General features: G+C 42.6%; 1 protein-coding gene across 2 annotated transcripts in view; it reads right to left on the bottom strand.

The window, feature by feature from the left end:
* UGGT2 (UDP-glucose glycoprotein glucosyltransferase 2) overlaps positions 1-17,353 on the bottom strand; it is a 280,647-nt gene that overhangs the window by 155,162 nt on the left and 108,132 nt on the right. For both annotated transcript variants that reach the window (XM_050947053.1, XM_050947062.1), the window contains exons 15-16: positions 14,776-14,911; positions 199-330 (exon numbers count right to left, since the gene is read on the bottom strand). In XM_050947053.1, coding sequence (XP_050803010.1) covers positions 199-330; positions 14,776-14,911 — 268 coding nt within the window. The remainder of the gene's footprint in view (positions 1-198; positions 331-14,775; positions 14,912-17,353) is intronic.

Raw genomic sequence — 17,353 nt, 5'->3', positions numbered from 1 at the left:
AGATATATACAGTAGATAGAAGTCAGTATTAAATATTATTCTTGAGGACAATAATCCAATGGACCCTTCCAACACTGCAATAGTCTGGAAAAAATTGCAACCCCATTGCATTTAAGTGTTTTAACTCTTAGAAATCATTAAACGCAAAACTGATCTCTGTGCAGATTACTATTTCTTGCAAGTATTTTCTTAACATACCTTCCTTTTCTTATCATATTCAGAGTCAACACCCAGTATACTCTGAATATCAGCATGAGGGAACTCACTTCTAAGAACATTCCTCACATGGTTCACAGTAAAAACTTCTCCATCTTTCATTTCATGGTACATCTGTGAAAATTATAAAACAGATAAAAAACAAAGCTATTTTACCCTACATATTAATATTACTTTATCATTTATCATAACAATATACATTGTTTTTAAGTAGAATATAGGATTTGCCATCAGATCACTAGTCTAATTAGTCTACTATCCTATCTTTGGCAGTGGTTAATATCTTATACTGCAGAGGAAAGTACATCCAATACTCCAGGTCAGCTAGCAATAGTTTTAGTGACTGGGAATTCCTTTCAACTCCCTGTTCAGTCTTAGCATGAACTTTAGAAACAAAAGACAACAACTAGAAGAGATGCTCCTCCACCCCTGGCTAGTGAGCTCTGTTCCCCACCATCACAAGCAATCTTGTCATATAGTCCCACTTATACATTTGTCCAGCTCTCTCTTAAAACTAATTACATTGTTTGCCCCCACAGCTCCTATTGGGAGGCTGTTCCAGAACCTCACTCTTCCAGTGGATAAACACCTTCTAATTTCCAGCCTCCATGTGTTCATAGCTACTTTATACTCATTTGTTCTTGTGCCAATATTGTCCTTTAGTTTAAATAGCTCTTCACCCTCCCTCATGTTTATTCCCCTAATGTATTTAGAGAAAGCAAGCATAACCCCTCTCTGCCCTCCTTTTGCTACACTAAACAAGCCAAGCTCTTCCAGACTCCTCTCTTACGATAGGCCCTCCATCCCTCTGATCATCATAGCAGCTCTTTGCTATACCTGTTCCAGTTTGAATTAATGTTTCTTGAACATGGGTGACTAGAATATACAGTATTCCAGATGAGGTCTTACCAGAGCTTTGTATAATGGTATTAATACTTCTCTTTCTCTACTGGAAATGCCTCACCTGATACGTCCTAGGATCACATTTGCTTTTTTCAGAGCCACATCATACTGGTGACTTATAATCACTCTGTGATCAACCCATACACCCAGGTCTCTCTCCTCTTCTATCATTTCCAACTGATAAGCCCCTGGCTCGCGAAGATAGTCTTATTATTAGACCCTAAATGCATGACATTGTATTTGTACTACTGAACTTCATTCCATCTTCGTCACTCCAGTCTTGAAGGTCATCCAGATTTTCCAGATTAATATTCCCGTCCTCTCCTCTGACAATGTGTCCCATCTTTGTATCATGAGAAAATTTCACTAGCACACTCCCACTTTTTGTTCCAAGGTCATTAATAAAAATATTCAATAAAACTGGTCCCAAGACTGATCCCTGAGGAACTCCACTAGTAACCTCCCTCCAATTGGTTAGTTCATCTTTCAGCATAACCAGCTGCCTTCTTCCTTTTAGCTAGTTCCCTACCCATGTCACAATCCAATGGCCCTCTCCCCTTAGGGAGTCCCCTGGGACTTAAAGAAATTAATTAAAACCATAATTAACGCCGGGGATCAATTAGCATGGGATTCTGTATGCTCACAGCTCCAACAATATTTAACCCAACAAGTCTGTAGCATACAGGAGAATGTGCTCCATGGAGTCTGGTCTGGGGAGATTCATCCCCACTCTGGAATCCGCTGAGGACAATGTCCTTTTCGTCATTTCTGAAAGCTTACTAATTGAAAGTGCACGGGCATAGTCTGCTCCTTCACGGCTTTCGTTCCCATAAAAAAAATATGGGACCCTGCTACAAAAATCCAACCAGGCCTTTGGGAAGGCTGCCTCTGGGACTGGGTAGTCCACCGCAACGTATGGGAGGTGGGTCCCCCAAGTGACACAGCTAAGCAGTATGTGCTGACTGCATCCTCGGACTATCAGCACATATAAATTGCAAAAGGCAACACCTGGCAACTCTGGCCTATAAAACCCCCTCATATGGTGTGTAAAGAGAGGGCAGTGCCAGGCCACTTTTATAAGGTAGGTCGACACATCTAGTCATAAACAGATAGTTAAGGGTTAATGCCTCTTTTACCTGTAAACGGTTAAGAAGTTCACCTAGCCTAGCTGACACCTGACCAGAGGAACCAATGAGGAAATAAGATGTTTCAAAAGGAAGGAGGGAAGTTTCCTTTGTTTAGTCAGTTTCAGTTGGAGTAAAAAAGATCAAGGAACCAGTCTCTTATCAGAGTAGTAAGTTTTAGAAAGGGATAAACAGGTTTATGTTTATTTCTTTGTAATCTGTCTTGTGCAATTAGAGGAAGAATCAAATTGGGTATTTGGCTATTTTCATTGGTGTAATTAAGTTTTTGCCCAGGGGAACATCCTCTGTGTTTTGAATCTGTTGTCTGTGAGAGTAGCTTGTACGCTAATCCCTCTCAGAGGGTTTTCTTTTACCTTTCTTTTCTTCAATTGAAAGCCTTTTTTTTAAATAATCTGATTGATTTTTCCTTGTTTTTAGATCCAAGGGGGTTTGATCTGGATCCACCAGGAGTTGGTGGGAGAAAGGAGGGGATATGGCTAATTTCTCCTTGTTTTAAGATCCAAGGGGTTTAGATCTATGTTCACTAGGAAATTGGTGAAGTCTCTCAGGGCTACCCAGGGAAGGGAGTGCTTGGGGGTGGTGGCAGCCAGACCAGATCTAAGCTGTTAATTGAGCTTAGAGCTACTCATGCAGGTCTCCCACATCTGTACCCTAAAGTTCAGAGTGGGGAAGGAACCTTGACACATCTATTAAAAAGAGGAGGCATCAAAATATGCCCCTACCACAACACATCTGTTTACCAATACCTCAGTGTGTGTCTGGAAAACCACTGACCCCAAGTTGCCTCTTAATTTACTGTTAAGGTCACAAACACCAATTTTTTTGGTGCATTGGCCCGCCGTTCTGCAACAAACTGTTAATGTTTCTAACTATGTTGTGTTCAATTTTTCATAAATAACACCCAGTGTTTCCTCCATTAGCACACACTCAAAACCAGCTTTCGGTATTCCAGACAAATGCCTCCTCCTTCACAGTATTATGACACACGTTTAACCAGGAGAAAGCTGCGTTTGCCACCATTCGAGTGGGGCATCTGTGCCAACGGGGGGATGTATTATGCTATGTAACTAATAAAGCCAAAAGTCATTACTGGCTAGTGTATGCAATTGTTGCTGTCCTAATAATTTTATATATACTACATTGCTGTTTATGTAAAAGGCCAATAGTAAGCCTCACCACCATACTAGAGGGAAAATGAAAAGCTAAGTGGTGACCCCTCCCAACAAAATGTTGATTCGGGTCAAGGGGGGGAATGTCACAATCCAATGCCCCCGCCCCTTAGGGAGTCCCCTGGGAAGGCAGATCAGCAATGTATATTGCTAATGCTGTTGCAAGCATCGCAAAGCATTTTGGGGAGAGTCAAAGGTGTGTGAGTGAAAAGTGGAAGTTTCCTCAGAGAGTTTGGGAGGACAAGGGGGAGGGGGAGAAGAAGAAGAAGAAGAAGAACAAGGGATGAACTCAACACTGTAGCTAGCAAGATCAGTCCGAAGATAAGAAGCTGACTCCCACCAGTTGCTACCTGCCAAGAAAGAAGGGCGGAAGTCCAACCCCCCCACCAGCCAGCCGTGAGAAGAGAATGAAACACAGAGTTGCAGAGATAACAATGAGAACAGTGAGAGCAACAGTAGAGGCCAACAGAAGGGAAAACAGTCTCCGGAGCCGAGATGTTTTGGGAAACAAGGAAGGCCACAGCAAGCCTGTTTGGACTGGCACAAAAAGCACTAGGAACATTGGGCCCTGAATGAAAACGCCCCCAAAAGAACCCAAGACTTATAACCCTCCCGAAAGCTGAAGCAAAGGGGAGAACACAGCGGATTCTTGGATGGCCTGGGCCCAGGACAGTGCTCCCCATCCACCCTTCCCCCCTTTCTTCATCTTACATTACACCCAGCTTTGGGCTGGGCATATGCGAGTACAAAAGTGGGTTAGGCCTTGGGGCATTAATGCTTTTTTCTTTCTTTTGAGTAACATGGAAGCTTTTCCAGCACTCTCTGCTGTCATTTTATTATTTTATTAATAAAGCTTTAAAATTCAGACACCTGGTGTGCCTTGTCATCTTCTCCCCAAAAAATCCTGTGGCCACAGCCTGATCAACTGTGGTCCCAGGCAGAATGGTAACAAAAATCAGTCACACCTACCTTACTATTCTTGTACTAATCCCCATCTTCTCTAACTTAATTATTTTCCATGTGGTACTATGTAAAATGCTTTACTGAAGTCCAAGTATATTAGAACTACTGCATTTCTCTCATCTAAAAAAAATTGTTATTTTCTCAAAGAAGGAAATCGGGTTAGTCTGGCACAATCTGATCTACCTTTGGTAAATCCACGATATATTACATCTAAGGCTATATTTTAGTCATGGGTATTTTTAGTAAAAGTCATGGACAGGTCATGGGCAGTAAACAAAGAGGTTCCCAGCCAATGGGAGCTGCAGGGGCGGTGCCTATCGGTGGGGGTAGCGCACAGAGCTAGAAGGTGAGGGAGGGACACACATCACTGCTTCCAGGGAGCCCCCCAAGGTAAACACCACACAGAGCACTTACCTTCTCCCTTGCCTCAACTCCAGCCCTGAGCCCCCTCCCACACGCACCCAAATTCCTGCTGCTGTTGCTGGAGGGGCAGGAGGGTGGTAGCCACTGCAGATGTCATGAAGGTCCTGGAAAGTCACAGAATCCATGACTTCTGTGACCAACTCGCAGCCTTAGTTACATCAACTATTCTGTTTACCTCTATAAATTCAATAATTCTCTTCTTCACAGTTTATTCCAAAATTTTGCCTATTAACTGAGATTTACAGATCTGTAATTGTCCACATCACCTTTTTTTAACCCTTTTTTAAATAGAGGTACAATGTTAGCTTTTCTCTAGTCATACAATGTTATCTCTGAACAGACAGATTTACTAACGTCCTAGCTACTGGATTAATAAATCTCAGTATTCTGCTCTTTCAGTATTCTGACATGAAAATTATCCAGTCCACCTGATGTGGTCATTTCTACTTCTATATACCCATTTCCAGCTGCTGTCCTGCCTTCACGCCCATGTTCAATATTACAATATTTAATGAAAACCAAGGCCAAGAATTCATTTAGTTTTTGGGCCATATCTAGATTATCTATAATCTCCTCCCTCTCCATGATACACGGCAGCCAAATCTTATCCTTCCTTATTCTCTTTTTATTTATATAACCAAAAAAGCCCAACTTTATTATTTCATTTAATTTAGCAAGTCTCACTTCATTTCTTCATTTTCTAATCTCCATGATGTAGATTTCTTTGCTGGTAAATATCTTCTTCTATTCCCTAAGGGCTCTCTATTTACTTTTGAGATGGTTATTCATACTGTTAGGTCTGGAGTCTTTGCCCATGTAATTTCCCCCCTTGCTTGAAATGGAAACTGCAGATAGTGTCTATATAGCTGATTCAAAGAAATCCATAAGAACATAAGAACGGCCGTACTGGGTCAGACCAAAGGTCCATCTAGCCCAGTATCTGTCTACTGACAGTGGTCAATGCCAGGTGCCCCAGAGGGCGTGAACCTAACAGGTAATGATCAAGTGATCTCTCTCCTGCCATCCATCTCCATCCTCTGACAAACAGAGGCTAGGGACACCATTCTTTACCCATCCTGGCTAATAGCCATTTATGGACTTAACCACCATGAATTTATCCAGTTCTCTTTTAAACACTGTTATAGTCCTAGCCTTCACAACCTCCTCAGGTAAGGAGTTCCACAAGTTGACTGTGCGCTGCGTGAAGAAGAACTTCCTTTTATTTGTTTTAAACCTGCTACCTATTAATTTCATTTGGTGATCCCTAGTTCTTGTATTATGGGAATAAGTAAACAACTTTTCCTTATCCACTTTCTACACATCACTCATGATTTTATATTCCTCTCTCATATCTCCCCTTAGTCTCCTCTTTTCCAAGCTGAAGAGGCCTAGCCTCTTTAATCTTTCCTTATGGGACCCTCTCCAAACCCCTAATCATTTTAGTTACCCTTTTCTGAACCTTTTCTAGTGCTAGAATATCTTTTTTGAGGTGAGGAGACCACATCTGTACACAGTATTCGAGATGTGGGCGTACCATGGATTTATATAAGGGCAATAATATATTCTCAGTCTTATTCTCTATTCCCTTTTAATGATTCCTAACATCCTGTTTGCTTTTTTGACCGCCTCTGCACACTGCGTGGATATCTTCAGAGAACTATCCATGATCTTTTTCCTGACTTCTTGTAGCTAAATTATCCCCCATCATATTGTAATTCCAAGTCTCATCTACATTTAAATACTTGAGCTCTTCAATCCAGCCGACTTCTTTCACTAATTCTCTTAATTTCCAAAGTCTGCTCTTTTGAAAGCAAAAACCATAGCTCTTTACTTGGTTTTGACTATCCTTCCATTTAATTTAAACTGAATCAGGTCACGATCATTTGATCCAAGGTTAATTCCCATGACTGACTCTTCTGTGATGTCCTCGCTACTTACAAAACTAAGTCTCAAATTCCATCACTTCTCTCATTATGACACAATTCCCAGTAGTATTTCTCTCTCTAATAATATTAAATAAAGAGATCTCTATCCATATCTGAGTCTGGCCCCAACAGTCTGTGGCAGACCCCTAACACTATACCAATAATACTATCTCTTTTACAATCCTTCCCAAAAGTGAGTTTGACCCAGATTCTGTTTCATCCGTGCCATCACTTCTTATTTCTTTACAGTTTATCCCAGAATAAATATATACCACTGCCCCTCCATCTTTATTTCTTTCTCTCCTAAACAGCATATACTCTTTAATATAGCTAGCGAACAGGAGTGGCTAACAGAGGAGTTTGGCGAGGGAGTTTACAGGGGGAATGCGAGCAAGGGCTAGATACACCTAACATTCTTTGCACTTAAAGTTCAAAATACCGCTTGATAAAAACAAAGCACCAACAAAGAAACAAGCTTTGGGAGTGTCATGGTATAATTCCCCACTCTGAACCTTAGCGTCCAAAAGATGGGGTACCAGCATGAATTCCTCTAAGCTCAATTACCAGCTTAGTACTTGTAGCGCTGCCACCAACCAGGAGTTCCAGTGCCTGGTACACTCTGGTCCCCCCAAAACCTTGCCCGGGGACCCTCAAGACTCAGACCCTCTGGATCTTAACACAAGGAAAGTAAACCCTTTCCCTCACTGTTGCCTCTCCCAGGCTTCCCCTCCTGGGTTACCCTGGAAGATCACTGTGATTCAAACTCCTTGAATTTTAAAACAGAGAGGAAAATTCAACTTCCCCCCTCCTTCTCTCTCCTCCTCCCAGATTCTCCCTGAGAGAGAAAGTAATCCTAACACAGAGAGAAATTAACCTCTCTCTCCCCCTTCCCTCCTTTCTCCCCACCAATTCCCTGGTGGATCCGGACCCAGTCCCCTGGGGTCTCACCAGAATAAAAAAACAATCAGGTTCTTAAACAAGAAAAGCTTTTAATTAAAGAAAGAAAAAACAGTAAAAATTATCTTTGTAAATTTAAGATGGAATATGTTACAGGGTCTTTTAGCTATAGACACTGGGAATACCCTCCCAGCCTAAGTATACAAGTACAAATTAAAATCCTTCCAGCCAAATACCAATTTGAACTCCTCCCAGCCAAATACACATTTGAACTCCTCCCAGCCAAATACACATTTGAACTCCTCCCAGCCAAATACACATTTGCAAATAAAGAAAACAAACATAACCCTAACTCGCCTTATCACCTAGTACTTACTATTTTGAATCTATAAGAACCTGTATCAGGGAGATTAGAGAGAAACCTGGTTGCACGTCTGGTCACTCTCAGAACCCAGAGAGAACAACCACCAAAAACTAACAGCACACACAAAACTTCCCTCCATCAAGATTTGAAAGTATCCTGTCCCCGATTGGTCCTCTGGTCAGGTGACAGCCAGGCTCACTGAACTTGTTAACCCTCTACAGTCAAAAGAGATATAAAGTTCTTCTGTTCTACTATCTGTTTATGACAGGGAGTAAAAAGAAAATGCTGGCAGAAGTCCAGCAACAGAGTGGGAGCTACCCAGTTTCTTGCACCCAATGCAGCATGTATGATTACCTGCCCTGTGGGCTGGTGGCATATGCATGCATTCAGTGCAAGGTGCGCCTGACCCTCAGAGATCATGTACGGACTTTGGAGAAGAGAGTGGCTGAGCTGGCGGAGCTGAGGGAGAAAGAAAGGTACACAGATGAGACTTTCCGGGACACAATAGAACAGTCCCACCCTGGGTCTGACAACTTCTGTGCTGTGGAGGAGGATGAAAGCCTCAGGGAAGGAGAACATCCAACCAGAGAAGAGGGAAACAATCCCATAGTTGGGACCCTCCTCCCAGATGATGTTGTGGTATCCTCTTGCACTGAGGAGACTTCTACGAGGGAGAGAACTCCAGTTATTATCAAGAGACCGGTATTAGTAATGGCGATTCGATCATTAGAAACTTAGATAGCTGGGTTTGCGATGATCAGGAGAACAGCATGGTGACTTGCCTGACTGGTGCAAAGGCTGCGGCTGTCTCGAGACATCTAAATAGGCTTATGTGAAGTAGTGGGAAGGAGCCGGTGGTCATGGTACATGCAGGTAACAATGACATGGGGAAGGATAGGAGAGAGGTCCCGGAGGACAAATTTAGGCTGCTTGGTAAGAGTCCAGAACCTCCATGGTAGCATTCTCTGAAATGCTTCCAGTTCCACATGCAGGGCACAGTTAGACAGGCAGAACTGCAGGGTCTCAATGCGTGGATGAGACGATGGTGTGGGGAGGAAGGGTTTAGATTTACTAGGAACTGAGGAAGCTTTTGGGAGAGGGGGAGCCTATACAGGAAGGATGGGCTCCACCTAAACCAAACTGGAACCAGATTGCTGGCACTTAAAATTAAAAAGGTTATAGAATAGTTTTTAAACTAAGGGCTGGGGGAGAGCCGACAGGTGCAGAGGAGCATGTGGTTCAGACATCCCTTAGGGGAGGATCTATAAATGGAGATTCCCTATGTCCTAATAAGGAAGAGAGGATGGAAAATGATAAAATACAGGGAGGATCTGATGAGAAACAGGCAAATGAAAAAAAGTCCTATTCAATTACGTCATGCAATAGGGGACAGGCAAAAAATGACACGTTTTAAAAATCTTTATATACCAATGCTAGAAGTCTAAATAATAAGTTGGGTGAACTAGAGTGCCTAGTATTAAATGAGGATATTCACAGAAACCTGGTGGAATGAGGGTAATCGATGGGACACAGTAATACCAGGGTACAAAATACATCGGAAGTACAGAGCAGGTCGTGCTGGTGGGGGAGTGGCAATATATGTGAAAGAAGACAGAATCAAATGAAGTAAAAATCTTAAATACACTGAATTGTACTGTAGAGTCTCTATGGAGAGTAATTCCATGCTTGAAAAATAAGACTATAGCAGTAGGGTTATATTACAGACCACCTGACCAGGATGGTGTCAGTGACTCTGAAATGCTCAGGGAGATTAGAGAGGCTATTAAAATAAAAAACTGATTAATAATAATGGGGGATTACAACTATCCCCATATTGACTGGGTACATATCACCTCAGGAAGGGATGCTGAGATAAAGTTTCTTGACACCTTAAATGACTGTTTCTTGGAGCAGCTGGTCCTGGAACCCACAAGAGGAGAGGCAATTCTTAATTTAGTCCTAAGTGGAAGTGGAGCACAGGATCAGGTCCAAGAGGTGACTACAGCTGGACCGCTTGGTAACAGTGACCATAATATAATTAAATTTAACATCCCCGTGGCGGGGAAAACTCCACAGTGGCCCAACACTGTAGCATTTAAAATGAGAAGGTTAGTGAAACAGAAATTAAAAGGTACAGTACCAAAAGTAAAATCCCTGCAAACTGTGTGGAAACTTTTTAAAGACACCATAATAGAGTCTCAACTTAAATGTACACCCCAATTTAAAAAAACATAGTAAGAGAACCAAAAAAGAGCCACCGTGGTTAAACAACAAAGTAAAAGAAGCAGTGAGAGGCAAAAAGGCATCCTTTAAAAAGTGGAAGACAAATCCTAATGATGAAAATAGAAAAAAGCATAAACTCTGTCAAATGAAGTGTAAAAATACAATCAGAACGACCAAAAAAGAATTCGATGAACAGCTAACCATAGACTCCAAACGTAACAGCAATTTTTTTTTTAAATACATCAGCAGCAGAAAACCTGCTAAACAACTAGTGGGGCCTCTGGACGATCGAGATGCTAAAGGAGCACTCAAAGACTGTAAGACCATTGTGGAGAAACTAAACAAACTCTTTGTATCGGTCTTCACTGTTGAGGATGTGAGGGAGATTCCCAAACCTGAGCCATTCTTTTTCGGTTGACAGATCTGAGGAACTGTCCCAGATTGAGGTGTCATTAGAGAAGGTTTTGGAATAAACTGATAAACTAAACTATAAGTCTCCAGGACTTCATAGTATTCACCCAAGAGTTCTGAAGGAACTCAAATGTGAAATTGCAGGACTACTAACTGTCATCTGTAACCTACCATTTAAATCAAATGACTGGAGGATAGCTAATGTGATGCCAATTTTTAAAAAGGGCTCCAGAGATGACCCTTGCAACTACAGGCCTCACTTCAGTACCAGGCAAATTGGTTGAAACTATTGTAAAGAACAAAATTGTCAGACACACAGATGAACAAAATTTGCTGGGAAATAGTCAAGATGGTTTTTGCAAAGGGAAATCATGCCTCACCAATCTAATAGAATTCTTTGAGGGGATCAACAAGCATGAGGACAAAGGAGATCCAGTGGATATAGCATATTTAGATTTTCAGAAAGCCTTTTACAAGGTCCCTCACCAAAGGCTCTTAAGCAAAATAAGCAGTCATGAGATAAGAGGGAAGGTTCTCTCATGGATTGGTAACTGGTTAAAAGATAGGAAACAAAGGGTAGGAATAGATGGTCAGTATTCAGAATGGAGAGAGGTAAATAGTGGTGTCCCCCACGGATCTGTACTGGGCCCTGTCCTATTTAAGATTTTCATAAATGATCTGGGAAAAGGGGTAAACAGTGAGGCGGCAAAATTTGCAGATGATACAAAACTACTCAAGATAGTTAAGTCCCAGGCAGACTATGATGAGCTACAAAAGGATCTCACAAAACTGGGTGACTGGGCAACAAAATGGCAGATGAAATCTAATGTTGATAAATGCCAAGTAATGCACGTTGGAAAACATAATCGTAACTATACATATACAATGAAGGGGTCTAAATTAACTGTTACCACTTGAGAAAGAGATCTTGGAGTCATTGTGGATAGTTCTCTGAAACCATCTACTCAATGTGCAGTTGCAGTCAAAAAGCAAACAGAATGTTGGAAATCATCAAGAAAGGGATAGATAAGAAGATAGAAAATATCATATTGCCTCTATATAAATCCATGGTACACCCGCACCTTGAATACTGCGTGCAGATGTGATTGCCCCATCTCAAAAACGATATATTGGAATTGGAAAAGGTTCAGAAAAGGGCAACAAAATTGATTAGGGGTATAAATGGCTTCCATATGAGGAGAGATTAGTAAGACTGGGACTTTTCAGCTTAGAAAAGAGGCGACTAAAGGGGGATATGATAGAGGTCTATAAAATCATGAGTGGTATAGAGAAAGTAAATTAGGAAGTGTTACTTACTCCTTCTCATAATACAAGAACAAGGGGCCACCAAAGGAAATTAATAGGTAGCAGGTTTAAAACAAACACAAGGAAGTATTTTTTCACGCAACGCACTGTCAACCTCTGGAACTCCTTGCCAGAGGCTGTTGTGAAGGCCAATACAATAATGGGGTTCAAAAGGGAGCTAGATAGATACATGGAAGATAGGTCCTTCAATGTCTATTAGCCAGAATGGGCAAGAATGGTGTCCCTAGCCTGTTTGCCAGCAGCTGGGATTGGATGATGGCAAGGATCAATTGATGATAACCTTTCTGTTCATTCCCTTTGGGGCACCTGGCATTGCCACTGTCAGAGGACAGGATACTGGGCTTGATGAACCTTTGGTCTGACCCAGTATGGCCGTTCTTATGTATTCCAGCCATGAGTGCTATTCCACAATGTTTCTGTAATCCCCATAATATCCAGTTTGACTTTCTGCACCACTAATTCCAGTTCCTTCATTTTACCGCTGAACTTTCTTACATTCATGTACAAGCATCTCAGTTCCTTCCCTCAGACCACACCTAGTTTTTTAGCTGGATTAGGTATAGTCCTTTTACTAACTGTACCACCTACCTGACTACTACTCCAATCAATATTTGTAATTTCTTTTTCCTTGCTATCTCTTATCTTACAATGTTTCTTTATTCCCTATTATATCTCTGTTTAGCTGATTTTCCTCCTCCTGTGTACTGAAGACAGGTGTGGATTTTTCACAAGTCTCTCCCAACCTTCTTCCCTCATCTACTTCTTATCAATTGTGCAAGACTGGACGCTAGAAGGTTAATACCCCAGATCAGAGGCCGGCAACCTCTGGCATGTGGCTTGCCAGGGTAAGCACCCTGGCAGGCTGGGCCAGTTTACCTGCCGCATCCACAGGTTCGGCTGATTGTGGCTCCCACTGGCCGCAGTTCACTGCTCCAGGCCAATGGGGGAGGAGAGGGAAGAGGGGAAGCTCTGACCAACACATCCCTCGGCCTGTGCCACTTCCTGCACTTTAGGGGCCCCAGGGCCCTGGGCTAAGGGGGCCCCGGGATCCTGGCCTGCAGCTCTAAAGCCCCTTTCAGAATGTGGCCCTGCGAGCGTGGGCCAGAGGACTCAGGGGGAGCAGGGGCAGACATGCAGTCAGCAACTGGAGAGAAGCATTGCTTTCCCCTTCAAAGCCGGCCAGGGAGAAACAGCGCCTTAAAGGGGAAAGCACCGCTTCTCTCTGGCAGCTGGCTGCGTGGCGGCCCCTGAGTCCTCTGGGCCGTGCTGGCAGGGCCGCATTCTGAAAGGGGCTTTAGAGCTGCAGGCCAGGGCCCTCTTAGCCCAGGACCCTGCATCCCCTAAAGCCCCTGTGTTCCATGTGGCCCTGCTTGCTGGGGTGGGGGGCAGCTCCCAGAATTGCGGCCATCGGGGTGGTGCTGCACTGCACTTAGCCACCTGCATACCTCCTGCACCAAACAGGAGCTGCCCCAGGTAAGTGCTCTGCACCTCCTGCCTGCCTCAGCCCTGAGCCTCCTCCTGCACCCCTACCCTGAGCACCCTCCCACACCCTAACTCCCTCCCAGACCCCGCACCCTGAGCACTCTCCCACACGCTGCACCCTCAGCCCTGAGACTCAGGGGTAAGCCTGGCGCACCTCTCCACCACAGTACAGTACATGATGTCTTTTGTCTGCCCCCAAAAAGTGTCCTTGGAACCTAACCCCCTGCATTTATATTAAATCTTATGGGAAAACTGGATTAGTCTAACATCGTTTCACTTAAAGTTGCATTTTTCAGGAACATAACTACAGCGTTAGGTGAGGAGCAGAGCCGGCTCCAGGCCCCAGCACACCAAGCGCGTGCTTGGGGCGGCATGCCGCTGGAGGTGCTCTGCCGGTTGCCGGGATGGCGGCAGGCGGCTCTGGTGGACATCCCACAGGTGTGCCTGCGGGAGGTCCACTGGAGCCGCGGGACCAGCAGACCCTCCGCAGCCATGTCTGTGGGAGATCCACCGGAGCCGTGGGACTGGTGAGCAGCAGAGCAGCCCCCACGGCGTGCCGCCGTGCTTGGGGCGGCAAAATGGCTAGAGCCGGCCCTGGTGAGGAGTTACTATATATGGTTACAGAATTTTTTAAAATTTGTTTGCACCCTATTCTCTAGTTCAATTTCTTTTTGTCAAGAGTCCTCATAGAGATTCTGTACTTCAAGTCAACCCATTTATCCCTTGTAAGTCCCTAAACGTTCCCTAAATTTCCCTTCTGAAGCCACACACTCTAGCCGAGGATGTCAGACTTCTCTCCCAACATCTGAGCCTGGAAGATTTCCATGTTCTTCCAGAGACATGAATAGAGTCAACCAGACTAGGCAAACACTTGTATAATGAAAATGTCTTACGCAGTCTACCCCAATTTCTATACCACTGAATGACCATGGAAGTCCTCATAAATCATAAGGCATGACCTAAACAACTTCGGAATATCATTACTCCAGTGTGTGCCAGAACACAGACAAGAAGGCATGCATGAAAAGGCCATATAAAGAGTCCCAAACTATGACTGCACATGAAAATACTGCCTGCTGAAAGGTATGTTTACCTTCTCTTAATCCTTGAAGAAAATTTGTAAATAGATAATATTACCAGAATGAATTTGTTTGAGGAGCAGGAAAATGTTTTCAGTAAGATATCCTGCAGCAACCTAATATCCACTTTTAGAACAATTTTGTTTCCAACTAAAGACAGTCACAAGGAGGAGAAATTCTGAATTTATAAGAAAGCAAATAGTTTTAAAAAGTATTATGCATTATTTTTATCTATTTACTGGTACTAACATTTATCATGGAGATAAAAGCTTGAGAAGTATCAGATTCTTCTGCAATGTAGTTAAAAGCTCTCAAAAGAGCTACTCCAGCATCCTCATTCCCGTCGATTTCTTCATTAGCATTTAAGATGAAAACAAATCCAATTCTGTAGGGGGAAAAAAAACCTCTGTAAATATTCTTATCTGGCTTTTTAAACCTTATTGAAAACAGACTGAAGATATTGCAATTTCTCATGATTGTTCAGAGACAAACAATGTGAGGATTTTCTACCAATATCCTACAAATTAATATCTGCAATATTATAAAACGTACTTGCATAAATTAGGACTATTTGTACTGTTTCCTCCAAAGTTTACAGAGAGCGGGCTCTTGCTTTACAAAATTATTGTTTCATATATGTTGTGCTCTCCAGATTATTTGTAATGTACAAAATTATTGTTTAATATATTCTGTGCTCTCCATGTAATTTATGGAACTAGGTATAAAAGTACACTGCAATGTTGACTAATTATGGTACCAGTTCAATTGTACAGATAAAAAACATATAGCTGGGCTCCTGATTTAAGTCAACCACAAAAGTTTACAGACATACATTGAATTTTTTAAAGATTTTTGTCTCAAAATGGCAATGAACTCATGGGGCCAAATTTAGAAGTGACATAAGCTGAAGTTTAAGTTACGCATAAATAAGTCTGTAAGCGGACGTAACCTATGCTCTACTACAGTGGAATGGCAAGGAATGGCAAACAGAAGCGGAGTGTAATTTCTCTTTCACTGTCTTGTTGGTTGCTTTTCTTGTTACAACCATGCCCTTCCCAACAGTCTCAGTATGTAAGTTATAACCATTTACACTGATACATAACACTAGTATTTACATCATCTCTGAATCTGGTCGTTGATCTTAAACATTAAGATTTAGAGAAAGAAGATGAGTGAGGTAATCTTTTATTGAACTAGTTTCTGTTGATGAAAGAGAAAGCTTGTTACTGTCACCAATAGATGTTGGCCCAATAAAAAATATACCTCTGTCACGTTACACTCCATATTCTTCAGAGAAATATTGTTATGGTATGAATATGGCATAACTAAGATGTTTTATGCAAGATGGGTCTTGTGATATCTCGTTGGAAAGGTTACGATTTACTGAATGTGATTATCCAATTTGTACTCATGTATCATTTCTGTATCTAAAGTTAGGAATATTGACTATGTAACCATTACAATTGTGTGTGTACTTGGGAAACACCCACCAGACAACAGGCCAACAGCCTTCATGGGCCATTAGGAAGAAACAATAAGGCTCTGACCATACTAATTTCTCTCCTTCCTGAGAAGCTGGGATGATGCTTTGACACTACAAGGTCAGGCGGTCTTGTCACCTGGTACTACACACCATCTTGGACAGTGGTTCTCAAACTTTTGTACTGTTGACCCCTTTCACATAGCAAGCCACTGTGTGTGAGCCCCACCCCCATTAATGAAAAACACTTTTTTTTCATATTTAACACCATTATAAATGCTGGAGGTAAAGCGAGGTTTGGGGTGGAGGCTGACAGTTCGCGGCCCGCCATGTAATAACCTCGTGAACCCCTGAGGGGTCCCGACCCCCAGTTTGAGAACCCCAGATCTTGGACATCTAGTGATTTTCCACTAAAGGAGAAGGAGGTCAAGACTGGAAAACAAGAGGTTCCCGCCTTATGTAAATTTTGTTTAAGGCTGGGGAGTAAATTGATCTAGGTTTACTCTTCACTGCATCCCCACCGAAGACGACAGCTGGAAAGCTCTGAGAAACAAAGTCATGCGGGGGGGGGGGGGGGGGGAGGAGGAAAGAGTTGAACCCAGGCTGGAAAAGGGATCTGGTCTGTGAATATGGTGTCTGAAGATTTAAGCTGCAAGCAGGGTAGCTAACCTTCAAGAATTTTTGCATCCTGCCCAAAAGCAACATTTAGGGTGAGAAATTACTTCTTGAAACCAGTCTCTTTAAGATCTTAAACTTAGTATGCATGTTTTGTTTTATTTGCTTGTAATCTGCTTTGTTCAGTTTGCTATCCCTTATTATCACCTAAAGTCTGCCTTTTGTAGTTAATAAACTTGTTTTTGTTTATTACAAAATCCAGTTTGTGCAATATATAATGGGGGGAGGCGCAAGAAGTTGCGCGTATCTTCCTTCACATTGAGAGAGGGGGGCAAATTTATGAGTTTACATTCTGTATATTTCTCTACAGTGCAAGATAATATTATTTTGAGTGTATTTTCCAGAGGGGAGCTGCACTTGAGTGCTGTACAATTTCCTAGCTGAGTCTTCTCATAGAGAGCTGCTGGTTACTCTGTGTGATTCTCCAGCTGGTGCATCCTTACCGGTGTGTGTGTGTACTGTCAGGGGCCAAATAGCCTGATTCACCAAAACAGGGAACGGGAGCCTAGGCTAGTGCAGAAGGCATCTCAGTACATCAGGTGGCACCCTGGAAGAGGGATCCAACCCGTCACCACCTCATTTACCTTGTCTCACTAATATCTTAGGACTAACATGGCTGTAACAACAATGCAATCAAAATTTATACATATTTTGATGTATACTTTTGATTAC

The sequence above is a fragment of the Gopherus flavomarginatus genome, chromosome 1 (genome assembly GCF_025201925.1).
Source record: "Gopherus flavomarginatus isolate rGopFla2 chromosome 1, rGopFla2.mat.asm, whole genome shotgun sequence".
Classification (NCBI taxonomy): Eukaryota; Metazoa; Chordata; order Testudines; family Testudinidae; genus Gopherus; species Gopherus flavomarginatus.
The sequence above is the reverse complement of the archived record's forward strand: the minus strand, read 5'-3'. Positions and strand labels throughout refer to the sequence as shown.